Here is a 27,073-nt window from a genome sequence, read left to right as displayed (position 1 = left end):
GAAGTGTTTTGTCTCATAGTACACACTACGGGCACGTGTTCTTGGCGAAGTACAGATATAAGGAACGCGTCCCATGCCTCTCGCTCACACAGCTTTCTTGTTCTACTTTAGCAGTAAGAAGAGACGCTTGTAAAATACTCCACTGTACGGCAGAACTGAGGCCAGAGGAGTGCCATCTATATATATAGGGTATTGTAACTTCTTTTTCTTTTTCCAGAAGGCTTAACCGAAAGTCTTACGGAAGCTCTCTGCATACTGATGAGTGTAGAATATGCAGTGCACCGTTAAAGGGAACACCTTATGAACAACAAATCTAACAGAACCGAGTAATATCGTCGCCTTTACAAGAAAAAAAGGAAAGGGCGGTTGATATAATGAAGTGGACGTTTACATATTAAAAAAAAAACGAAATTATGTTGTTTTTGCCATATGTATCTATAAGCCACAATAACACTATACTGTACTGGTCGTATACACTGCACAAAATTGCATTCGCTCGTCTCGAACTGGATCCTCGTTGCAAGTCTCCCGACTATAGGGGAGTACCACGCACCGCCTCATTAGGGGTGTCCTGGCATGTTGTCAACACAATTATTCTACACAGAGCGGAGCCAACAATGAGGCTGTGCCAAGAGGAGAGCGCGCGCTCTAAAAAAAAATAAATAAAAAGGACGAACGAAGCTTCTCATTCCCGATTAAGGTTGTTTACCTTTGGCGAGCCCTTAACACGAAGCCGCTCGAGAATTATGCAGTCTGCACAGGACGCGCTGCTGCGCAGAAGCTGACCGCCGATGAAGTATATATAACCACCGCGGAACAGCTGGTGTGCTCCGTCGACACCAGGCAGCGTAAAATTTAGGGCCACAGTTTGGTGAGCGCCCAATCTTTCTTTTTTTTTTTTTCGCGAACCTAAATGCCCTGCGGCGTAGATGTTTATTTAAATACAAGCTCGGATGATACCCTCACGCAGAAATTGCAGCAGTGGGCTTCGCGAACTTAAAAAAAAGACGGTGCCTAGAACACGCGCGCCACCTGCGTGCAGCATATATGGCACGCGGCCACGTTTTAAGTTTCGGACTTCTCCTTCTCCCGTAGATATGCAAACATGCTTAGGCGCACGCTATACAGAATCCCCGTGGAGGTCGGCAGCAAGCCGGAGAGCGCTCGACCGCACGGCGCGTTTCGCAAGTGTTGCTTACTATAGGACGCTCTCTGCATGTGCTGCCCGTAAGTTGCCGGTTAAAACGAAGGCAAGCAAGCTTCGCGACGATTCCGTCGTGCACATCTGATACGTTAACTAAGCCTCCTTTTCGAGTGCTACTTGTAGGAGGAGCGTATAGAGGAATGCACGGGGACGCACAAACAACCTCGCGAGGCAGTGCCAGACACATTTATACTTTATACCCACATACGTTGTCCCCGCTTCGCACCTTTGCAGTATAAGAACGAACAACCAGCTATATATATATATATATATATATATATATATATATATATATATAGAGAGAGAGAGAGAGAGAGAGAGAGAGAGAGAGAGAGATAGATAGATAGATAGATAGATAGATAGATAGATAGATAGATAGATAGATAGATAGATAGATAGATAGATAGATAGATAGATAGATAGATAGATAGATAGATAGATATACTTCGCGCCAATAAGCGAAACACGTCGTTCCGGTGCGGTAAGATTTCGGAAACTGGCAGTCGCCACAAGACATCGTCAGCGCAATACGTATACCTGCTGCCGTCGTATAATTCTGCACGTGTTCCGGGTGCAACTGCACATACGTTCGTACTGTTACACGCCATGTAGATGCAACACGAGCGGGAACGGTGAATTATACGTTCGCGCGTGTGCACACAGTACAATAATACGTGCCCAGTTCCGCGCTGCCGTGTCGGCCTGGCCCGTGTGCACGCCCCCTCTATCGTCTGAGTTAGTCGTACCGCCAGTGCGCCCGCAATTTCCCGGAAGACCGAGCCTCCGTGTTTCGTCGATAACGAAAAGCCCCGCGAGAGAGTGTTTCCCAGTCCGTGATTGCGGGGAATCACTGTTTTTTTCTTTCTTTCTTTCTTTTTCACGAGTAGCAAACGTGGTTCGTGCCTGACAGCTGCTTCGCCAACATTTTCCGGGGCCTAAAGACAAACGCGATGCCGGAACGTGCATCACCCTGCAATATATCCGCATTCTTTTTCTCGACGACGCGTCATCTGTCATACCGCATACGTTACCGATGACCACACAGTCACTCGGAGTGATTTCTTACTCGGATTTCCGAAAAGCGCGACGCTCGCTTAATGTCATTCTCGCGTAGCCGCAATGCTCTCACCATTCAGTATATGCGTGTATGCTAACTCGCTCCTAGAATCCTTTCAGACGCACAAATACCTGTAGGTGCCGTTGTATCTAACGATCTGACCAGCTGTGCTCACGTGATGTACTCATATCATGATATCAACTTCTAATGGAACACCGGGCTTTCCTCGAACGTTATCTCCGCCGCGAGGCGAAACAAGTGAAACTGCTTGCCTACACAAACCACTCGAGCGGTCAACGCTATAGAACACGGTTCTTTCAGTCCGAGGGCCACGTCGAGCATATCTTCGTGGACGCACTTCCCATAAAGACATAAGCGACGACATTCAGCTGCATCCCAACACGCATTTTTATTCCACGTAACAAGAAGTTAATATAAGCGCAACGGAATGCCTATATTGATTTTTTTTTTTTTTTTTGCAAAGGGGTTAAAAACTGCAACAAAACCGTGCTGCACGATTCGTGCATTCCGAGCACTGCCACCACATCGGAGTTAACGAAGTCGGAATCAGGCCTCCCACCACCAATATTCTCATCGCCGCATCACCGTATACCAACTGTCATTACCGCTATGTTACTTTTCTACACGCACCCTTCGATCGTCGAGCACTGTACATCGTATAGCCGTATCGTGCGTGCATCTCACCGAAACAACCATATCAGCACCAAGTTTCACGCCGTCGTGCAAACAAAATCCGGGATTACCCGCCGCGGTAAGCGCAGTGGCTACGGCGTCGCGTTACTGAGCTCAAAAGTTGTGGCGAGATTTAGATACACGTTAAAGATCCCCGGGTGTTCAAAAAATGAATGCGGAGTCTCGATCCCCGGATATATACGGCTCGCATCATACTCATGTCATGGCTTTGGCACGTATGAGAACCTCGGCACGTTTAACATCCGAGTATTTTTCAGTTTCGCTCTTTGCCCGAAGCTGCGACAGACTGAAATGCCGGCCCTTCCTCTTGATATTGTTGCCGTCATCACCGGCCAGTTTTTATCTTTCATGGCCGAGCCACAAACCGCATGAGCAAAGTTGTACGCACATTCGTTTTCTATTCTTTTTCCCCTGTTACGTCGTACCCCACCCCTTACTGTAATATTCCCCGTAAAGGGATTCTTACGTAAAATAAACTAATGTGAACTGCGACTGCGCCACAAAAGCGATCGAAAGCGGAACTTCCTTTGTTTATCACCAGGTGGATTGAGAGGACCAGGCCGGAAGGGTCCCGCGACCGTTGTAAACAACAGAAAGGCCTGCGCAACCGCTTCGCTGTAGCGTCTCGCTCAAATTGTTACGAGACTATAGGCTCTGAGGGACACTTGGCGGCCCATAATTAAGACAGCCGGATGACATCACCGGTAAAACGGAGGACGCGCAGCGGACCGCAGTTATAAGAAGCCCTTACCTGCCGGCACCTTTAAATTGGTGCGAATCGCAGCTTCACGTGAACACGATATCCAATTGTACTTTGAAATTCGAAAATTCGCGAATTCGCCGCAAGATCGGTATAGTGCCGTAAGTTGATGCCCGATAAAATTTACAACACGGACAGACAGACGGACAGGTAGGTACGTAGACAGATACTGCTCTAACGAGACCTTGGACAGAACACGCATTAGTATGCACGCCGGTATAAGAAACCGTACGCGAGGGAACGCTATACGTCAGGTCTGCAAAGTCGACTGCTTGCGGCAATTTTGGGGCGCCGCTGGGACGAAAAGTCGCTCCTCGGGTATGATAAACGCCATCCACTACTGACTACGTGCCTGACGGTTCTATACAGCGCTGCAGCGAACTGGCGAAGCGAAGCGCCCGCTGCCCCCGGCGGAGATTACGTCCTGCTAATGGTCCCCCGCCCGATCATCTCGCCCGACAAGCGAATGGCGCAAGCGGGACGGACGCACTCGCGCGTACACCTGCGTACGCGCGCATAAGCCCTCGAGATGTCACGATTGCTCGCGCCGATTTTCGTCGAAGATGAGCAGAGAGATCAACCCTGCCCTCGGGGAATGGGTTTCTTCATTTCTTTGGCTCTTTCTTTCGTTCTTTCCTTCATCTGCCGGATTTGCTTTCCTTACTTCCAAGAAAGCTGACAGCGCGCGTCCGGTACCACAAAGTGTTCGTCGTGCACGAAAGCCCTTCGACCCTAGCGTGACGGGCCGCTTTGCGGTGGACGAACACGTCATGGAGGGGCTTTAGCGCAGGTGTTCAGCATTAAGCTTAAAGATAAACTAACGCGCTAAACTGATAAAGTATTCTTCCGAAACTGTATGTGCGCTGTTTTCGCGGAAACATAACGTCGCGCACTGCCACATAAAGAGACAATGCGCGACGTTAACTTACATCTCAACATTCACTCTGTTGGAGGTAGCAAAAAAGTGGACAGAAACAACAGTGTGTCTAAACAATTTTGGCAAGGTAGTACCGAAAAAAGAAAAACAAAACGAATGCCGAACTTCCATTCATTCGCGCCGAAACACCAGCGACGGTACACGTCAGTATGACGTCACGAGTTCGAACGTATTTTTCTCGTGCCCGGGGAGCGTCGTGGCTTCGTAAAGGTTCTCGAAAGTTAGCAACTTCAGCCTTTGGCTACGTTAGAATAGAACGTAGCGCACATTTGGCGATAAAAAGTGGACGTACTACTCACAAGCAGACGTCTTAAATATCAATGACGTCACTGCTCGCTGCGGTGCGGGAACTTCAAAGGCGCCGGTGTCAGACGTCTCTCTCTCTCTCTATCTCTATCTCTATCTCTTTTCGTCTTTTCTGGTTAACCGCGAGTCCCGTCTCGTCGTTAAGTGCAATAATCTCTGGTGCCGTAGAAGCGTATATATATAGTTTATTAATACAGCTCGGCTCGTGTCTCTTCAAGAGTACGGCCCGAGGACATTCCGCAATTCGGTCGATGCGCTACAATACAGTCACGGCGGAAAGGCACGTATACGCTAGGCTACATTCGAAGATATTGTGAGAGGAGGAGGAGGAGGAGGAGGAGGAGGAGGAAGCGCCGGCCAAGGAACGTCACCCAGAACGTACGTTAGCGGACAGATTCAGACAGGTGCGCTTGTGGCGCGATTAGAGCGTGGCTACATCCGGGGGAGAGGCACACGCTCGGCGTCATCGCATGCAAAGTTGCGAAAATCGCAGCCGCAAGTCGTTTCCACGTAGAAGTGCGCGTCGCCCCACCGTTCCGTCCCGCCCACAGAGCTTCGCCAGTGTTAGCGCGCGCCGTCGCGAATAAATTTAGACGCCCGCCGCGCCGCTTCTGTGTAAGAGGAGGTCATTCAGATTTCCCCGGACGAGGTGCTGCGAGCGCCGAAAACGGTGGAGCGGGCAGTGGGTCAGTGCACCGTATACCGAGGAGCAGACGACCAGTGCAACACAAGTGCGCGCGACCTTTACTGAGAAACTTGCACCGCTCGTCTCGAAAAGGGGTCAGCTAATACGCGAGAGGCCACTGTACACAGCGGAAAGGGGTGAACAGCAATCTTATAGTGACGCACTACATTAGTGTCTGTACACTCAAATGAACGACTCCGAGATGCGGGAAATTTTTTTTCACAGGGACCTATGTGTCTTCTCGTTCTTATACTGTTGTTTTATGTTATTTACTTATTTTTTATTTGGACCAACACCGAGCAGGCGGCTAGAATGCACTGGTGCAAAAGGCCTATATCTCAGTTCCTTCTTTCTATCTCTCTCCTTCTTCTATCTCTCTCTACATCTTTCATACAGTAGTTTGTGGCGGTGGTGCCGATACAGATGGGTCTATGGCACGGCATAGAAAAGACCAGCAATTGCTAGCTCCCCTCTTGGGTCGCGCATAGAGTTGCACCATCACACGACTTAAAGTCCGATTGTCGCGAAGAAACATAAGCAGAAGGCTTCTTTCTCTTCGAACGATCTGCACGGGGCCCTCGGTAAACACTGTACACACAATCGTGTTGATGTCCTCCTCTCCGCCGGCCATCGTCAAGTATACCGCGCAATTCGCTATGGTTCCTGGACGTACGTCACTGCTCAGTTAGCGTGCAAGCGAGCGCTGTTTGCATGTGTACGCTCCTCAAGTCCGCTCAACGCAAGACCCGCGCCTTAATGAGCGGAGACGACAACAGCACATGTTGGGCAAAACGGGAACGGCGTGATCCTGTCGCGGCGTGGGAGCAAGAAGTGCCTGTCGAAACCGACGGAGGAACCGCCGCGTGCCCTTACTTGCACAATTGCGAGCCGGCATAAACAACACACACGACGGGCAAACACGACCGTTGCACAAACGCGACACACAGCGCCCTTTCGAAACCACAGTTTCGTCGCCGTATAGTTTGCTCCACTGAACAACATGCGTGTCGGAAGACTTCATGGCAGGCGCTTACAGAGGCGACCCTTCTCTCCTACCGAAAGCAGGCAAAGTTGGAGGATGCCTGTAGTAACGTAAGCTAGCTTCGTGCTTCCGTCCTCACGTAAACGTTAACGGTGAATAATAAGTTAATATACGTCTGATCAGTTCGGCGGAGGCCTGCAAGGTGGAGAAGAAAGAAAGCTCACGAAAGGAAAACTGAAGAAGTCTTCTAGCACGAAGCTACGAAGGAAACCCATACGAGTATCTCAGAAATAAGGCTTCCCAATCGAAGAAAAAAATTCGTCCTGGTCCGGAATTCGATCCCAGGACCAGCACCTTTCCGGGGCGGTCGCTCTACTATCCAAGCTAACGAGGAGGTGGTCATGGCGAGATGCCAGAGCGAGGGTGAATTAATTGACAACTCGAATCACATGCAGGGTCACTGGATATGGTAAATGAGTTCTGCGGGAGCCAGCTTCTTCAACTGCGAGGTTTTAATTCCTCGGTTGCCCATGCAGCTTCGTGATACGTGGGCAACTACTACTCCCATCGTAATTGTGGGTGATTTCAACATAGACGTGTCTCGGCGAGGCGGAAAGTTGTTCGTGGCGTTTCTCTTGGAAAGTTTAAGTGTTCAATGTTACACAAACATCAGTGTGGCCACGACGGGTCATCGGTCGTGTACAGACCTCACGTTGGCCGAGAACCTTTCCACTGTCGCCACAGAGCCACTGGCCGTATATCACGGCGATCATAAAGCGATGGTCACGTTGGTGACCACATAATAAATCCAAAAAAGCAAACGAAGGAAGGCTAAAAATAAAAAAAAAAGGCATTGAGTGTGCAATTTAATAAAACAAGAAAATCGTCAAAAAGAAACAATATTCCTTGCGACATGTCTCTTTTCAATCAACACATATTTATGACCATATATACAGCTCCGCGCGTCATCCATCTTCACAGAGTGGAATGGCTCTTAACGTTAGTTTATTTTTTTTACGTTCTTATGAGAAAAAAGAAACGCACATCACCGCATGGTGACCCCTCTTATATTGGCGCAGTGTGTGCTTCAGCTGAAACGACAGCCACTGCTTTAAGTTGCGCACCTTCCCGGTGCCTGGTTCACCAGCAGGCGGGGACAAAAGGTTCGGTGACCGGCGTTGCCTGCCTGCTCGGACAGGCCCGTTCGTGAGCGGAGAGACACACGGACGTGCAAGTCAAAATAAGAAAACAAAAGAGAAACATGTCCGGTGCAAGCCGAGGCCCTCAAGTGACTCATATCCACGCGCGAACACGTCGCTTATCACCCCATATAGCGATCACCTGCATGCACAGCGCGCGCGTCCCGGACGCCTTTTTTTTTCTCAGCACCACCCAGCTGCGAGACGGCCACGCGCAATCTCCCCCCTCCCCCGTAATCTCTGCGGGTCACGCGCCAAACACGCGGAAAAGCCGGACAATCGGATCTCGTTCAAACAAGCACCAACAGCTGCGCGAATTCACCGTCGCCGCATTGCGTGGCCGCGCTTATCGCGCACTTCTTTCGTCACGCATCCGCGGCGACGGGGTCCGAGGCGGAGAGGTGCCCACGAGATCGAAGTGTGGAGATATAACATCATCACGCCGCGATATACGCATATGTGCCTCCTGGCCACAACGCAAGGTATGCTATATATGCTACCACAGTGCGATCACGGCTGTCCTGAGGGACATCATCATCATCATCATCATCAGGCACCACTTTTTTTTTTTTGCTTTCTTTCCTTCTAACCCCTATGTAGAGTCAGCAGGCCAGAGCATACAAGCTCGGGCCGATCTATTTGCCTTTCGTCTAGTCATCTCCCTCTCTCTCTGTGTACCTCGTGGAGCATTGCGAAAGGGAATACTCGATTTGTTTAAGGACACCGTGGTGGCTAGGTGCAATGTCCCGCGTGAAAGTGTTCACTGAGACTGTTAATGTTCAACTATAGAAAGCTATTATTTGTTACACGTCAATAACATGCCAAAGTCAAATCCACAGACGACGAGCGATTGTCGCTTAAAATAAAAACTCCGCCTTCTCTCTCATACAGCTGACGACTGTACAGCCAGCGTCAGACATCAACGCGCACAATTTAGGCGCGTCGGTGGCGGCTTCACTTTAGCAAAGACCGGCTGTAAGGAGCAGATGTCGGACGCTTTGGAAGAAAGAGCAATTAAACTGCAGCTCAAGCGAGATGCGCCAATCAATAAATGGCATGGCACGCGAGACCGAAATACACAACATTTGATACTGGTTTCGTTATCTCGCCATTTCTAGCTCATTTTTATTTATTTATTTATTTATTTATTTATTTATTTATTTGTACGAACGCACGTACGTGTCATGCAGCCCGCCAGCATATAGGTACATACAAACTGGCAAGCGGCAATAACACAGAAAGGAGTACAAAACGAGTTTCTCCCGGCGTAAGCACCTTAAGATAAGGGGACAGAAGAAGCCCAGACGCACGTGCCACATACAGCCAGCGCACACAACCAAGCCCGACCGAGACTCGGGGAAAAAGGAAAATGCGTGCAGCACCGCGAACGACTGCCATCCTGCTCGAGGTTTCTTTCTTTTCTTTTTTTCTTTTCTTGCCCTTCTGCGTGTATACAGTACACTGACATCCGCACCAGTTGCAGACGGCGGCAGTTGGTTGCTGCCGACAAAAGATAAAGAGATATACACAGAGCGAGAGGAAAGGAAGGATGGGAGGATTAACCAGATGCCAGTTTCCGGTTTGCTACCCTTGCACTGGGGGTGCACACGAACCGGGAGAAGGATTTGCGTGCAAGACAGGAGGATTACGAGAGAAGCGACCGCCGTTCAGAAACGGCTCCTGGACGCCGGCGGACACGGCAGTAGCCTTGGAAACTCGGAGCAGTTAACAGATAAGGCCGCGCGCATGCAAAGTGTAGCGCCGCGCAGTTCGAGGGCGTTTTACTGCAAAGCTTTCCCGTAGCACCCAATGCGAGTGGTCTGCATAGCGCGCCTCGTAGTACCTACTCTGCTTAGGCGACAGATATGTTGGGCTACGTAGTCCGCGATCTATTCTTGCTGCAAAGGTGCGTTGGCCGAAGCGAGATCAAATAGCTCGTGTATGCGGGAATTAAAATGAATAAAGGAAAACTACGTACATGAAAAAAGGACAGATAAATAAACGGACAAAATAATTTTGAGAATTAGTCGGTGAGAACAAAACGGGAGGTTTTCCACTACATCTCTGCACAACCCGCTTGGCGCTACACGCACAACCGCGACCATAGAGAGATTACGGGATGGAAGCGGCCGCTTGCGTGCCGAAGAACCCACAGTATAAGCTCGGATTTTTTTCCTGCGACCTAAGCTCCACGCGCATACGCAAGTTTACCCGAGTCCGCAAACTCTAAAGACCACCAGACTCGGCGCTACACTCAAAACTGCACGAAACTCCCAGCGAGGCGACACAGACAACAGAGGTCCTTCGAGGCTGCTGCCCCCTGCCGGATCGGGGCAGACGCGCTAGAACCCGTTCGCCGCCGTCGCGACTTCTGCCGCCGCCGGCGCTTCCGACAGACGGCGACGTCGTCTGCTTCTTCTTCCTCTTTGTTGCAGCACGCCAGCTGGATTATGTCCCGCACGCGCAGCGACAGCCTCGCGCACAGTTGCGCAAGTTGTGTTACGCAAAACGAGGGAGGCGGAAGTGAATGCGCGAGGAAAGAGGGCGCCGTACCGGACGACCTTTCATCTCCCGACTTGCCAGAGCGTCGCCGACAGGCGCTGTGCAATCACAGTCACCGTCAAAAAAGACGCAGCAGCAGCAGTATCGCGCGAAAGCTGTGCGGCCGGGAGTCGAGACAAAGCAGGCCGAACGCTGTAATGCAGCGCGGTCATTGAAATGCGAAAGAAGCGAGCAAGCGGCGCGACCTATAAGGGCTCGTGCAATGAAGAAGAGGGCGATTGACTTCATGCGACTCGATTTTTCTCTCCGGCGCCACTCCACCCTCGGCAGAATGTTCCCCGCATTTGCGACAAATAACCTAACCTTAAGCTGGCATTAGAGTGAAACGGCCAGATCATTTTAAACCCACACAGTATCTTTCTTAAACCCTCTTGTGGTATTTTCGCGGTAACAGGTTGATTACCGGTAGAAAAAAAATAAAAACCCGACTTCCACATTTTTTTCCGCGCCCGAATAAAGCGCTGCTGCTTCAGTGTGACGTCATCCGTTTCAAAGGGTATTCTCTCGTGTTCGGGCCGTTATGGGTCAACGAAAGTTCTCAGAACTTGTCGAATTCAGTCTTTGGCTCTTTTGGGATACAATACGGTCCATCTCTGCGTGCAAATAAATTAACTGGAGCCGAGCAGAAGCCCTCAAAATCCACGAGGTCGCGCCGAGTTACTGCAGGAACTTCAACACGGCATCGCAACCTGCCTTTCTTTAGTGCGTCTATGCTGGCTTTCTTTATTTTTTTTATCACAGAAGCGTAATTTAGTAACACTGTTCCAAGTTGTTTTTCTCTTTAGTGTCATTTAATGCGTGTCAGTTGGGTGCAAGCCACAGATTCATTTCCATTAGCTTAAGTTAATTTAAGCCCTGATGAGCGGAAACACCGCAGCAGACGAGAAGGGCTCGTTGTCTGTCGCCTTCCTCAAGTTTTCTTATTTTGTGCTGCTTCCGCTCAAGTCACGAATCAACCGGCCCAGATGAGCACGTTTCTGCAGCTCACGCAAGCGTCCGCAAGCTTAGGCTCTTCAGGTGTCAATCGTAGTTTCCCATTTTATTTTATTTGTTGTTGTTTTTTTCACACATACCCGATCGAAATTCTACCGTGACCACGTCCGTGCAACGTTTTTTTTCTTTATTATCATTATTCATCGTTTCTGCCATTTATCTTTCTTGCGTGTGAACGCTTCAGTCTTACCAATCATCCTACTGGGCAGCCGTAGAAATTTCTTGACGCGCCAGTCTTGTTGGAAACTTCCGCGTACAGCATGTTGTCTATAGTTTCTGGTTTCCTTTCTTTTTATTATTTTGAAAGATAACTGACACGCAGTCATTGCAACATCCCACACGTCGTCAGAATCCGGCTCTTTCCTCCGCTTAAAAAAAGGAGGCGTACCGCTCCGATTCGGGAACTCCGAATTGTAATGGCGCCAAATCGCAAACGCCGGCGGAAGAGGGGGTGTCACAAGCTCACGTGCAGGGCCGAGGGGCCCGCAAGACTGTCCCAACGATGCCGCGACGTCTAATGAGATTCAACTTTCACCGCTCAAAAAGCGAGCTCGACTAAGTTGAACGCGGCCGAAGCAACGGGCCAAGGCAGGGACCGAGTCACTGCCGCTGCGCTTTGCCAAGGTCGTCCACTGGCTCACCGCCAGGACAGCGAACCGGCGGCCGGACCGCGTTGCAGCCGAAGCAAGCCGCGGCGTAGCAGCTCCTGGAAGCAAGCGCGCAACCCCCCCCCCCCCCCCCGCTCACCGAACCGCTGTTTAGGGAAAGGCGATGCCAGAAAAACTGCCGCGCCATAAGCAATGGGGCGCCGACCGCAGCTTGCGCGGTACAGCCTAGTTTTCTTAAGAAATGAAAAAGCCATTATTGTTGTTATTATTTTACTTCTGTTCGCGTTTCAGTTTATGCCGATTGTACAAGCGAAACGCAGAGGGAGAGGGCCAATTGCCAATTTAGGCCTCCTATGGGCACCATTGAACGTTCTTCGCCAAGACATCGAGCACGCGAGCATCGGCCGTTGCATTGCAGGAAGGCTGCGGCGTCGCTCGGTCGAGCTTTAAGCCACGGCGGGGTGCCATGCAGCCTCAGCTCTTCGCCGATTCAGCGAAGAAACGCTGCTTTTAAGGGAACGCCGCCCCATTTCCCCCCCATATTTCGTGCAAAGAAATAGAAACAGATAGAGCAGGCGCGGGCGCATTTCACGAAAAGGGCGGGGATGACACAAAGTAACTTCATGCAAACGGTGCGCCGATGACAAGGTGACATAAGGCAAGTCGAAAGGAGAAACACGCACGCCACGTATACCGTAAACCTTTCGAGAAGGAGAAACGAACAAAGGAACAAAGAAACAAAGAATATGAAAGGAAACGCCCGCAGCAAGTTCCGGTCGAAAAACCACCGAAGAGCATCTTCTCGAGCTCTCACGCACGCACGCACCACCAGGCGGGACGGGCGGGTGCCCCAAAGAAGTACCTAGGTGTTCCAAGCAATACGCTCTGAAGCCGAGGGCGCGTCGATCCGAAACGTCGGGGGCGAGAAAGAAAGACGGGGGGGGAGGGAGGGGCGAGCGAGCAGGGAGCCGAGCGAGGCAACAGAAAACGCGAGGCCGCCGCCGTCCTCCGCGGGTGTAAACACGGCCAAGCGCGGCGCATTCCTCCTCCTCGGCGAAGGCCGCCGCGGATGGTAAACATCGCCGTCCCCGGCCAACGCCTTCCCAAACCCTCCACCTCCTCCCCCCTCCGGAGTGCACGGTCGACGCTCCGTCGCGCCCGAAGCAAAACATCGTCCCGCAGCTAGTTGTGCATATATATACACTACCGCTACAGTCATCATCGTCATCAAAAAAATAAAATAATCATAATATGAATAAGTAAATAAAAGTCCGATTATGCGAAGTATGTCAACTTTATAAGCTCCGCTTACATTCGCTCTCTGTTTTACACGTTGTTGCTTTTTCCAGGCTTTCGAGTTCCATTTGTCCATGTTTTGTTTTTTTCTTTTTTTTTTTTTCTTTTTCCCCCGCTTTCCCACCCGGCGCGTTGGTTCAGTTACACAGTCGAGTGCGAGGTCGCCGATTCGGGGAGGCGCGATGCAAAAATAAAAATAGTAATAATACAGAAAAAAATACACGTCTTTCGGTGCGCGTCAAGGATGCCCAGGTGGTGAGAATGCAGTCACGCGGCACCACGAAGGCTCTCTCGCTTTCCACGTGACACGGAAATGCATCGACTCGCTGTCTCCAGTGGCCACCGGTGGCGTAAATAGAGCCGGCAGTCTCGCGCTGTCGAGTATCGCGTTTCAATCGCTCAGCACTGTACTACACAACCGGGGACCCATAACGTAAAGCTATTCCAATATGTTTTTATTTCGATCTCCTGACGTCAAATTTGCGTAACCGCCGACGCAAGCACCGGGCGGTCACCCGCAGGGTTGTCTGAACAGACCAATCAAACGCTCCCCTCGTTTATACGAGGTCACTTTTGTATGCTTGAAAAACGAATAACATTGCCTTCGCTGAGCGGCTAGTCGTATCTAATTGGCTGACAAGAGGCGAGGAGCACGCTCAAGTGGAGAGGGATTAGATAGGGCCGACCCACCGCACTGGAAGTCCATAACCGGATGAAGAAGGTGGTGCCGGCGTCTGCGATTGGTCCGCTTTCCTTTACTTAGCTCGCGGCGGCTGGTCGAAAATCGCGGTGGCATACAACGGAAGCTTAAGAATGACGCTAAAATGGATCCTCATGAAAGAATAGTTGGCAGAACGAGGTCGTAAACGTGCTGAAAGTGCTCGAAAACGTTACACGGCCACGCAAGAAGTTTTCTTATATGCAAATAAACACATGCTCTGCTACAGGTGCGCGTAGCCAGTGCCTGAGCGATCGGCGGCAGCCATCTTTTATTCCTTTCGGAACGGGGCATCCTGCGGTTCTTCAGAAAAAAATTCAGTTTGGTTCGGCATATTAATGCATCTTTAACGCATACACGTCACTTTGACGCGGTAAGTTGTTGCGGTTTTGTAAAGTCGCGTGACAGGCAGGTGAAGTGGGTGCAGCCCGAAAACTTTTGACCAACAGCCGGGGGCTAATGGCGAAACGGCGTCGAATCAGAAATAGCTGCTTTTCTTTTCTTCGGACAAAACATGCATAATCAGTCTGGACACGTCATATCAGATGGGGGGCTATCGCAGTTTTCGTCACGTCACGTGAGAGACAGGTGAAGTGGGGGTGGTCCAAAAAAGATTCCGACCAATCGCGGAGGGCTAATTGCAGAATTGGAATAGGACAGTTTGGAATAGTTTTACGTTATAGAGCCCCTGTTATCGACTCGCGACTTAAAGAAGCGATACGAAAGAAAACGGGTTGAAAAGGCGTTTCTGAAACATTATGCACGCCGGGCCCTCGCGCGAGACGTCGTCGGTTCAGTTTCCAAAATTTCAGTTTTGGCCAAGACGTCGAGGTAGAGGGCTGGGGGCAGACTACGACGACGTCTCCAGTTCTCGTTCGGTTTATTGCCGCGGTTTCAGCAGCGAAGACAGCAGAGTGACAAGGACGAATCATCTCCTGCCAACTATAGACCCAGATGAACCCTTATTACTGAAGGTGACGTGAAGTTCCTTATCGCGCGCCGAACTCTTATTGCAGGGTCGCGTTTGCATTCTGCATGCCCGACGAGAAGATAGGGCGACAGCGGCACCGATTGGTGACCAGCGAACGGGAGTAGCCGATACTCTAGTCGACATTAGGAGGAGCAAGAAGTGCAGAGCCGGGCAGAGCGCTCGCAATGCATGCACAGTAGACGAGCGCGGTTGTCTACTAGAGCGAAAAAGAATCGGCACCGAGGAGATGGAGACGCAGTCGAAAACGGTATAGAACTCGCCGAGTGGCGCGATTAAATTGGCAAACTTGCAGGCGTTTAATGACGGAGTCAGATGAAGCGAGACAGGGGTAAAGTGGAGATCGCTGGAAGAGGCGCTCGTCCTGCAGTGCGCACTTCAGCGTTTTACGAATTGCGCGTGCTAAAGTGTCCTTTTTTTATAATCATTCTTATTTGTTAACTTCAAGGCAATTTTAATACTTTCTTTGCATAGAAGTGAGATGGCGTGGGCGTACTGCTTCCAACCACTTCGGCTCGACCTCATTTAACCATACTCAGAAATAAGGACGACGATGAAGAAGGCGACGACGATGACCCGCGAAAATGCGCTCGAGAAGCCGCACAAGGCGCTCCAAGACGCCCACGCCATGCACACTGGGCGGGGTCGACGTCCTCGCGCAAACGCACGACGACAGGAAACGCCGAGCGCAGTTACAATATATGTTGCCAGGCCTCGCACAGCCTATCCGAGAGCCGTTACAACGCGGTTTCAATTATTTTCCTTTTTTTCTTTTCATACGCCGTGGCATCCCTCCGCACTGGTTCTCGCTGCTCGTCGGCCATCTTGCGGAGCTAATTCGCCACGCTCGTCCGACGTCCCCCCCCCCCCGTGCCCCCCCCCCCCCCCCCCCCCCCCTCGTAGCGCGCCTCTCAACCCGTCGGCAGTAGGGGCCACGGCGCCGTCACAAACACGTGCAGCTGATGCGGCCGCTCGTCGGAGGAACACAGGCAACGACCCTCCCGAGGCCAAAGGGGGAGGGGTGGGGAGCCCCTTCTTTCTTTTTCAACGCATCGCGCACGCTCCCACACGAAAAGAAGAGGAACGCTCAGCGAATGCGCCGAGGCGAACAATTAGAAATGAGAAATAGCAACATACGAGCGAAACAAAACAAAAACAGAAAAAGGAGGGGTGTGTGCACTTAAAGCACAACAAACCGCGGGAAACGCAAGCGCAGGAACAAATTATAAATGTGAAACGAGGAAGAAGGCTTTACATAATGCAGGTGTGCGAACGACAAAGCAAGACGACAGGGAAGAGGTGGCGGCAAGGTGGGAACGAAAGAATAAATTGCGGAAATAAAGTCGGTAGAAGCGTATTGAAGAAGACATCCTGAATAAACACGCGCACCGAGAAGAGAGAGAGAGAAAGCGCAGGAATCGTTGACACAGGCTGGGAAGGGAGTGGGCGGTTTCGCACGCGAGCCCGGCCAGCGTTTCCCGCCGCGAAATCGATGTGGAGGGGAGGGGGGGGGCGGAGGAGGGAGCGAAGGGCAAGGCTCCTCCTCCGAGGGGCCGACAAACACTGCACACCACAGGACCGCGGTCTCTTATAAGCCGGACTTAGCAAAGCAAGCTCGAGGGAAGCGCACCAACTGCTGGTGGCGCGCGGGAGCGTTGCCAAGCGCCCGGCCTCCTCGTTCTGTCTATCCCTTCCTTCCCTCATCAATTGCCCGCGACCACCCTCAAAGCCTCGTTCGCGGCTACAATTTTTTTCTGCTCTCGCTGCTGTCAGCGCAGGCGACGAAGAGAAAGGGTGCACGAAACGCGTGATTCTCCTCCCCGACGCACAGGCACGCAACGCGACCGATCTCGCACCAGAGAAGGCAGGCGTGCTCGTGGGCACGTAGGCCCCCGAGCGCAAAGCGCGCGTCGGCACCGTTTTCTTTTCTTTTTTTTTTTTTTTGGCGACGCGCTTTAGGTTCCGCCGACTCAAAATCGGCGGTACTGCTGCTGCGTGGAAGGAGGAGGGGCTTTTTTTGGAAAACCCACCCCTTTCTTCACACGTGCATACTATGGCAGGGAGCAAAGCCAGTAACGTACACGGCGAGCGAGCGATGTCACGCAACCTACGTTACACGTTGTAGCGACGCATACGAAATATCGGGCAGCTACAGTTTTGTTTCTTCCAGCGACAACCACTGCGGGCGCTTCCGTCGTTTAATATAAATGTTCTTTATATATATATATAATTTGTTTCCTTTCTTTTACGTTATTACTGTCTCGGAAGTTTTAGTGTCGACCCGTTTATTATCGTAAATATATATGTGAAAGTTATTTTTTTAACACTTGGAATTCCTTTCCAGACCACCAAGCACGAAGCCAATGGACGCCTCCGACTTTTTTGCGCCATAGTTCAAGGACTCCCGACACCGGAAGGCGGATGTCAGTTCAACGCCGCCCGCCCCCTTCTCATATCCCCCAAGAAACATCTGCGATCGTCCCGGGCGCAGCCTTCCGCTGCGACGCGGATGAAAAGTCAACATTTTTGCGCCTTCACAGTTCGAAACACTCGTTGAACTGTGCGCGTCCCAAGCCGTCGGCTGCGCCGCAGTGCACGTTACTGCGCTGCTCGAACGCAGGTGGCCGGCAACCGGATGACGATGTAAAGGACCACGTTTGCACGTCCACGCACGTCCCTGATCTCTGAACTTCTTTCTTTCTATCACTCTTGCTCTTTCCTTCTTTGTCTTAGCGACACATGTGTGCGAAGCCCGGCCGAATGATTTCGTCCTACATAAGCTCGATCCGCGACGCGTTCGTGCAATACACACGAGCCGCGGGTGAGGAATGCCCCGGGCGCCGTCAACCCGCGGGGCACGAGGCGGCATTCGTCATCGCGGAGAGAGCAGTCGGCGACGCCTTCCGCGCCGGTGATGGACGACGACGAGCTCGGCGCGACCGAGTGCCTTCTTCGGGTGCCGCTCCCCGCTCTCTCTCTCTCTCTCTCTCTAACGCGTAGAAGGCGCAGAGCAGGACTAGCCCTCGCGCATCAGTCCCATCCTCCCACTGGACGACATGAGTGGCAGCATCTCGATAGAGCAGCGGGTCCACGCGCGAACGTACTCGCAGCAGTCGGTCACTCAAGTCGGCCCACTTTCACGCGTCCCCCAACCCCCTTCCGAACACAAACACACACACACACACACACACTCTTCCTGACGCCTGCGTCGTCAAGCGCGGGTCGAGGAGAGGCCCGCGGACGATATAAATACACACAACGCGCGATCCGGAAGAGAAATGACGACGTCCCGGAGCCGAGTCGGCGAATACGAGACGGCGGCGAGACCGGGACCCACTAGTCACCCCGAGTTCAGCTCAGCCACGCGGTGTGGAAAGGGCTCCGCTAGCGCGCTGTGCGCGTGGAGGAAGGGAAAGACGAGGAGGGAGCGCGTCAGGTGACAATCTTGAAGCCTAGGCGTTAAAAAAATATACGAAGGAGAAGTAGGCCCTAGTGACAAGATAGATAAGTGGTACATTCTAGTCGGCTCGTTTTGGTTGCATCTGGTGCGGGGAGGTTCCGGAACAGGCGTACATGGTCGGCACGACAAACGCGCACGCCGTGAAAGTAAAAGCGTGTGACGCAGTCCAGCCTCCGTTATGTCAGTCGGGTAGCGCACCGAACCACCTCACGTTACGTAGACTCGGCTCGCTGCTTAAGCAGCAGGCAGGCGCTAACCGGCATGGTGCCCGACAACCAGAGGTACACGTCAAGGACGACTGGTCGCGTTTCGGGGCGTTTTCAGGCAAACGAGGAAACCTTTCGCCATGCAAATGTGTGCAGGCGACCGAGACGACCTTCCGACGGCGATTCGCCGCGTTTGGGGACCGTCTTCTAATCGTGCACTTCACCCCCGAAAGCATGTGAAGACGATCGAGCGGTCGTATAGGGTCTGCAGCAATTGCTTTCGATCCCGTTGAAAAAAAAAAAAAAAGAATTCCTCCTGTTTTATCCAGAGACGTATACAGAGCCTTGTTGCCAAGATTGTGGTGCTTTAGCCTCGCTCGAACACATGCTCTGGTCTTGCGAAAGAATTGAAGACTCGGCGATCAAGGATGCGTCCAGGTGGGAGGCTGCACTTCGCAGCCCGGACCTGGATGAACAATTCTGGGCTGTCCAGCAGGCTCACGATGTGGCCGTGAGGCTTGGCCTTCCGGTCCCAACGTGGGAGCGGCCCGCTTAGTGATTAATTATCACTACTTGCAGGACCACATAAAGTTTTCCTTCCTTCCTTCCTTCCCTTATTGTGGCCAATGATGGATTGGTGATCTGTTGTTAAAGTAGAGGACTACCAGTCGACGCGGTCGTTCTGCTCAAAGTCTTCGGCTTCTCAGGCCGGCGAGAACTCAACGGGCGCGTCTCAACAGCGTAACGACGTCACAGCACACAGCCTTACAAAATAGTTCACGTAAATCTGAAGACTAGGCGACGACTTCGGCATTTTAGAGTGCCTACCAATGCTATTGATTTGTCTCGCAACTAAAGACGCACAGCAGAACATTTTACTAAGCAATAATGCGACAAAAAGTTATCCCGCAAAACGTCTAGTCTCTTCCTAATACAGGTGCAACACAGCGGGACAAAAATTAGCAACCAAATGCGCACCGCAGTTTAGGGTGCACAACAGCTGATTTGAAGACCACGCTCGGGCATTCTGGTCGGGTTTCGAGGCGAGAGCGCGAGCAACTCCACTAACCGAGGTGATCATCTTCGAGGCAACGCATTTGAGGCGAACAACGACGCGCGCGGTAGCAGAAAATCGCCCGATAGCCCCTACGTGCACCCACGGCTGTGACCGCAGGCGACGCCAAAGGTTACCGCGTACCAAGCAATCTCGAACGGCAACCACGAGGGCCGAATCCCAACCGAGATCACTCTAACCAAAAGGCACCGCGCACAAGGCCCGGAGAGTGGCAGGGGTGGTGACAGAGGAGGCTGGCTTATCGAAGCTAGCGGAATCGCGCGACACTTCCCTCCTAGTTTATTCCTTTCCTCCACGGCAGTGCGTCTCCGTGATTTCGTTTCACTCACGGCCTGCGAAATGGGGCGGAGCGCGGGAAAGGCTCGCGCGCACCGGCCGATCTCGGAGGCTGTATTCCGTTACGCTTATTTACTCCCGAGACCGTTCGAGCGTTGCAGAAAGAGACACACTTATCAAAAAATACACAAAAATGGCGCAACCCCTGCGCCGCTTCCGGTGAGGTGCCTGCAGATAAATTGATTGTGTCGCTTCCACGACAACTATAGCAGCAAAACGCCGCATATGGCTTTCCGATAGGCAGGGCTGGCTACAGAGCTATAGTCGTTTACATTACACGACTGGATCCTTCCAAAGGGACACCTGGTCCAGGCGTAATAGCGGGTAACTGGTTAATAAATAAATAAATAAATAAATGGAGAGTGACGAGGAGAAGTTAGGATAAGAAATGGTGAACAACACACCTGGAAGCTATAGTCGTATCGGTACTCGAGACTATGCGATAAGCTCGCTACCGACCCCGAATGATTTCGACGCAAGGCAAAGGCGCGGGGAACAAAAAAAAAAAAAAAGAAAGGGGGGGGGGGGGTCAGTTACGTGCATCGCCACTCGAGGGACGCCTTTGTAGCCACTAGAGCAGGGAGCTGATTGGCTACAGAGCCGCTCGTCTCCTCCTCTCTCGTGCAGCTGCATCCAATCAGCAGCGGCCGAAATGGACAGTCCAGTAGGTGGATTCGTGCTGAATAACCCCCCACCCCCCGGCTGATGTTCCGGGGCCCAACGCCGCCGGCGATAACGACGAAAGCAGCGCTACTCGCTACTCGCGAGACGCGGTACGCCAGGATCGAAAGTGTTTTCGTACGTACACGCGAACGTTATTCACAATAATCTATAGTTATGGCGCTCACAACAAGTAGCCGGCTACACTGTACAACAGTTTGCACCCCAAAAAAGCCAGAAACGTTGTAAATCGGTCCATAACTCGCATTCTTACACACATTGTCTAGATGCACTTATCACTCAGTTAAATATTTCTCTCCCTCTCTCTCGCACAACAGGTCGCGCGAAAACCGAGTGACGTACGCACACATAGTATACGGTGCACTGTATGCGGGGAACACCTGTTAATAAAGCCCAGTGTAACAGTAAACTTGCATTTACCCGGTGCGCAAACAACGTCACAGCTGCGTACATCACGTGGGAACCGGTATACGGTTAAAAAAAAAAAAAAACGCGCCGGCCGCGTCCCAACTGGTAAGAAAGGAAGCGCCCGTGATCTGATTGGCGCAGCATGCCGTCCTTCTCTTTTCCGGTATCCTCCCCCACCACACGCTTCACCAACTCACCCGGCAAAAAAAAAAAAAAAAAAAATAAAGACAAATGGTGCGTCGCTCCACCTGCCGCGACCACAAGAGCGAAATGTATTTTTCGTGCACTGTCGCTGCGATTAATGTGACCAGTTTCCACCACAACGATGCATGGTTCTTTTGGTGCAAGCTTCCGCGAATGGTGAACCGTGCGTATTCAGCAAACATTTATTTGCAAGACTAGTAGACGCTCTCGAAAGCCATTAGATTCTTTCCCGCCGATACGGTTGTACGGCCTTCCTAATGATGGCGCCTTCCCAACGGCTATCCTCGTTAGCAAACGCCGCCGTGAAAAATGCGCGTCGGCGGAAGGAATACGCAAACACAGCACGTATCCTGGATACCAGCCCACTTCGTAATGAAGTCGTCTTCGGCCGCGGTAGCTTTCGGCATTGTGATGCTGAGCTCGAGGTCACCGGTTCGATGACGGCCGCATCTCGATGGGGGGAGCGGGGATACTCAAGAAGGCTCGTGTCCTTAAGATTTGGGTGAATGTTAAAAAAAAATAAAACATGCAGAAGGTCAAAATTATTCCGGACTCTCCAGGTACAACCTTATGTCTCATGTGCCTTGCGGCGTGTCCAGCGAAGTATAGAAATTATCAGATCCATAGTTTTGGCAGGTAAAAAAACCCAAGATTCTCTAAAATGACGATTTCCGCCATGCTTCGAATCACAGTGAGCATGGGAGTTTCCGAAGGCTTTGGTTGACAGCGAGTTTTAAAACCTGAACCCCCCGTCATACCCCTAGGGCGCGACAAAGCTGACCTTATAGTTCATACAGCGCGTACCTCTCCCACATCCACATCCCCCGCTTCCCCAAAAAGGAAAAGATCGTGGCGCCGCCCCTGTAATAAACAAACTGTTTTGCCCTGACTTTGGTGCTTTAACTGCTGTTTATTACCCTTAACACGAATGTTTGCGAGTTGCCACGATATTCGTGTAATCATTTTTTTTTTTTTTTTTACTGCAGTGTGCATTCGAATATCGTCGCTTGAGACAGCCTTCACGAACACAACGCCCTGGATGCTGTCGATAATATCTAACGCGCTCCGCCTTCCCCTTAACAAGCAGTTTCCATGAAAAAAAGAAAGAATGAACATCGGTCGCAGAAAGTATAGGCCGCGCTCAGCGTCACGCACGTGCAGCTATTTCGCTCACAGAGTTACTACACCATGCGATACCACGACACATTACGTTCACACCGGTATATGGTACTGCAGGCAAGCTCCGCTGCTGCAGAACTGGATTTCGAGTACTATGGTACGCTAATATGTAAACGGCGATTCATCATTAACATAAAAAACGGCGATTGACTTCTCGACAAAAGTCGAGAAAGATTATCTGTATACTGCAGTGAAGCGAACAAAGTTGTTGCAGCACAAGCAGAATTTAAATTTACACAAGAAAGTACCTTTTGTCGCGTAAATTGAGTACGTGAGTTGGTATTCTATTACTGCGTTTTTAGTTCCACAATACACGTTTTTCACAGCGACGCATTTACAGCATTTAACTAGCGCTAAAGCGCTAGCAACGCTGGCTCAAGAGTGAAAACAGGGTAGCCTATAGCACAGTAAAAGCGCCTCAATATATTCCTATACGCGAACCGTCTGCTCGGCGATCGGCAAGAAACGCCCGTGTTGAGATGCGACCAATCACACCATCCTCCGATTCAGTTTTCGTAGCGTTCCCATCGTTTTGCACGCACATAAATGATACCATTGACGCGAGAGAGCCGGGTGCGCGGTAGCGTCCGGTTCTCGACAAATTTCGCGCTCGGCGAGACTGAAAACTGCAAATCAAAAACCGAAAGTAAATACGCGCCCGCCCTTGCGGGCTTCCGTTGGCAGCGACTGTTGGCAGCATATGCAAGCGAGTAGGAAGACGCATATCGCGAGCGCGACACAGCAACAACGCAACGCAGAATCGCGAAGTCGCAAATAACGCGTCCGCGCCTCCCATGCGCGAACCGACCTATAGCAACACGTAGGGCGGAACGTCACGTTCAATCAACACGAGGGGGAAGAGAAACGAAAACAAGAAAGGCGAAACTGATAGCGCGAGCACACGCTGCGTCGCAGCAGTTTTATAGGGTCGTCTGCTTCACTGCTTCGCTGCATATAATTGGTTGCATAAATGGCGCGACAACTTCGCGGATACACAGGGTCGCATGGAAAAGGAGTGGGAGGACTCGGTCGCGAGGTTTTTCTTCTGTGCAGTACGCATAGTCGCCAAGTTAAAAAAAAAAAAAAAGAATACCAGGAAGCGGGTACGCGTGCAAGCGGGAAGCTGGCTAAACAAAACGCGCGAGTTGAGAAAAACAAACCTGCACCAAATAAAAAAGAAACGCAAAGAGCCAAGCGATCGCGTTTCGTGGCGCTGCGAAGCTCATCTGCACAACCTGCTGCGCGCATTTCGTTCTGTTGATTTCACGGCGGCCTTATGACAGCCAGCGCTAATTAAATAAACGAGAGGTTGCTACAACGGAGCACCGCAAACCAAACGCAGATGGCGGCACGACGCGATTCGTCAAATGTCGCTACTCGTACGCGCTTGGAACAGCCGGTTCCAAGACGCTTCCTCGCGCGCGAACTTTACAAGAAAACCATAACGGGCGCACTCGCGTCGTGTAGTACTTCTCAAGCCGACAGCCTGTCTCGTAAACTGCGCGGAAAGCGTAGCTTGCATCGAGGAATCGCGGCTGAACTGGCGCAAACGCTAATCGTACGTGCAGTGTCGCGCGCGAAACCGTCGACGCTCGGCTGCGAAAGCAAATCACGACAACCAAGGCGCGAGGACGAACGTTGCGTCAGCGACTTGGTCGCGAAAGCAGATAGGAACATTTCGCGCGGGCGCGAGTCTAGGCGCGCGCACAGCTGAGCGAGCGCCATGTATGCTGCTGCCGCTGCAGCCAACGCCAACGAAACTGGTCGCGAACACAACGGTGCCAAAAGGCGCGCGCGTGATAGCGCTACGGCGTCAACTCGCGCGTATATTTTTTCCGTCCCCGACGAGGCACGTCGATAAGAAACGAGCGAGGTCTCCGCTTTGTTTACTTACCGTTGAGCGCGTCATCGTTGGCAGCGGCCGGCGGCTGATGCGGCGGAGTCGCCGACATAATCGACGCCCGGACTCGCACGTAGTACTGCGGGCTTCGGTCGAAGAGCAGCTGCTAGGCGACGCAGTGCAGCGAGGCGGGAACAGCAGGATTCGGATGAGACGGCGATCCGAAAGGAGGAACGAAAAGCGTCGGACTCGTGGGCGAACGCTCGAGGTGGACCGAGCGCGAGCTAACACCGCAGTCGAGTTGTCGAAAGTCGGGTCGACGCAGAAGCTGCAGCGCTGGTCTTTTGTGGCGGGGGGCTTGATCGTCGCGTCTGTTGTCTCTCTACTCGAGCGAGCGCGTGCCTTGTGCGCTGTGTCACGTTCGCCGTCGGCCGGACGAGGACCTTGGACGAGCGCGTTCAACGGCGATGGCCTGCTGCCGGTTCGTTTCCCCCTTTCCCGAAAAAAAAAAGATGAATAACAAGCGTCGTAGAATATGCTGTTGGCGGCGCCAAGCAAAGGAATACAGCAAGCAGAGAAGCACGCGCCCACCGCCTACCAAGAGCGCGAGAGAAGGTTGCACAGCTATCGTGAAGCGAGCGCGAGGGGACGACGCGAGAAATCACCCCACGCGCAACGTCACCGTTTGTTTTGAAAACAGTGGCGCCGCTTCGCGGCTTCCTGCGGAGTTACTCAGTTTTGTGGTGGCGCTGGCTAAAACGCTGTTGCGCGGGAACCCAGAAGCGCATTTTCATTCCAGAAAAAAAAAGGTGAAAGAACAACTTCCGCGACTACGAAAGCCGTGTCCTTGTTTGTTTACATAAAATGTGGATATCAAAGTACACAAAAGTAGGGTATCTCGGTGTAAGAGGGAGCATAAATGCAATTCAATCCACACTTATTTGTCTAGCACGTTTAGGTTGCTCCCAGCAGTTTCGCTTTCGTTTGTGCCTGCGTGGCGCGCTTCTGAAACTTTCCTTTCGAATGTGTCCGTACGTGAATGCGTAAATACGGAGCTTAAACGATTATCACTGTGGCATTCAACAGGCTTTTAGGCCACTTATCGACTTTCAGGACACTCATAGTGTTCCTGGGATACTGACAGATTTGGTGTCAGAGCAGTCGTTCGAAAGCGTTCACGCTTTCAAGCCGTGAGGCCGAATTCGCGCGCCGCAAAGGGCACTATCGTCCTGAGCCCTTGGCGGACCATCGGCCCGGAATAGCACCCCGCGTTTGGAGAACGTATCAGCTGCGCTTGAGCGCATTTTACCCCTCACGCATAAGTGTAGTGCAAGGAAGCCAGATAAGAGGATATGCCGTCGCAGAGATAACGGTGACCAAACACGCATACATGTACGAACGCGCAACCAGCCGAAATGCGTTCACACGCGCAACTGGCAGTGAAAAGATAAACATATAGTTGTCGCTCTGCTCTTATCGTGTTGCCCCCGTCGGCTCCTCATCTCTCAACTTTGGTCCTCTCGTATTCTTTCGCGGTAAACGCACGTGCTCAGAAGCACGCACGCTACGATTGGTGCCTCGCCGACGGGGCCGTAATATTCGCCAGTCGCACACGGCATCTGCTGTTGGCAGCCCGTGAGAAGTTTATCTGTTTGAGCAGCCCGAGTGCTAACCATTTACCCGGTGCCACGACGCAGAGTCAACATGTGATCGTCGGTATCGATTCTTCCTTCATTTCTTTTCTCCGTTCGTCCCGTCTCTGTCTGTTTAGCACAAAGCATGTTCACTCCGATCCATTACGTCATGCTACCTGGCCCGACAGCCATCTGTCTGAGCCATCTGAGACAGTCTGTCTGTCTGTCTGTCTGTCTGTCTGTCTGAATGAGCAGAAGCAACTCCTCCTCGGCAAGCTTCCCTTTGAGACCAATTGGTCCAGAACTTCGAGCTCTACGTCCGTTCCCCCTCTTTCCTAGAAGATAACCGGCGCATAAATTCATTTTTACCCACAGTGCAAAACAAACGACAGCACACAGAAGCTAAAAGAAAGCGGCGATGCTGCCAACTGAATATTTTGTTCAGGAAGCCAGGGGAGGTTTTCTGTGGGAGTCCACGTAGTTGACTGTCCATTTCGGCCGCTGCTGATTGGCTGGAGCTGCTCATCTCCTCCTCGCACGTGCAGCTGCATACAATCAGCAGCGGCCGATTGATTCATCAGCCTACTGACTGATGATTCAATCAGCCGATTTATTTATTTATTTATTTATTTATTTATTTATTTATTTATTTATTTATTTTCTTGAAGAAAGTAGCGCGGTATTCAGTCTGCGATCAAATACTCGTACACTATTACTAACATATACCTTGATGCAGGCATATTGCACCCTCGGAGGTCACGTATAGTTAGTTGGCGAACCACATCACAGTTCATTAGTTTACTGGCGGCTAATTCACCGGTCGACTTATCGATTGAAAGCGGGTCTTACTTCCCATTAAACGCTGATACGCGCTTATCGAACTTACCCATGAACGGCGTGCTCTGGATGTTTACAAAACCGTCAATTATAACAACGCCTATATCGCACACCAAGGTAAACAAGCTGAGAATGTGCTTGTTTCCCGGACGTTACCTTCCCCGGTGGCTTAGCGGACATGGTGTGGCGCTGTTAGGCACGAGG

General features: G+C 51.6%; 1 protein-coding gene across 1 annotated transcript in view; it reads right to left on the bottom strand.

Annotated features, from left to right (window-relative positions):
• The window catches only part of BNIP3 (BCL2 interacting protein 3), a 103,521-nt gene extending 78,494 nt beyond the window's left edge, over window positions 1–25,027 (bottom strand). Inside the window, exon 1 of the mRNA XM_055068190.2 lies at window positions 24,453–25,027. Coding sequence (XP_054924165.1) covers window positions 24,453–24,510 — 58 coding nt within the window. The 5' untranslated portion in view covers window positions 24,511–25,027. The remainder of the gene's footprint in view (window positions 1–24,452) is intronic.
• Window positions 25,028–27,073: the final 2,046 nt, after the last annotated feature.

This window comes from Dermacentor andersoni, chromosome 8 (assembly GCF_023375885.2).
Source record: "Dermacentor andersoni chromosome 8, qqDerAnde1_hic_scaffold, whole genome shotgun sequence".
NCBI classification, from domain to species: Eukaryota; Metazoa; Arthropoda; class Arachnida; order Ixodida; family Ixodidae; genus Dermacentor; species Dermacentor andersoni.
The sequence above is the reverse complement of the archived record's forward strand: the minus strand, read 5'-3'. Positions and strand labels throughout refer to the sequence as shown.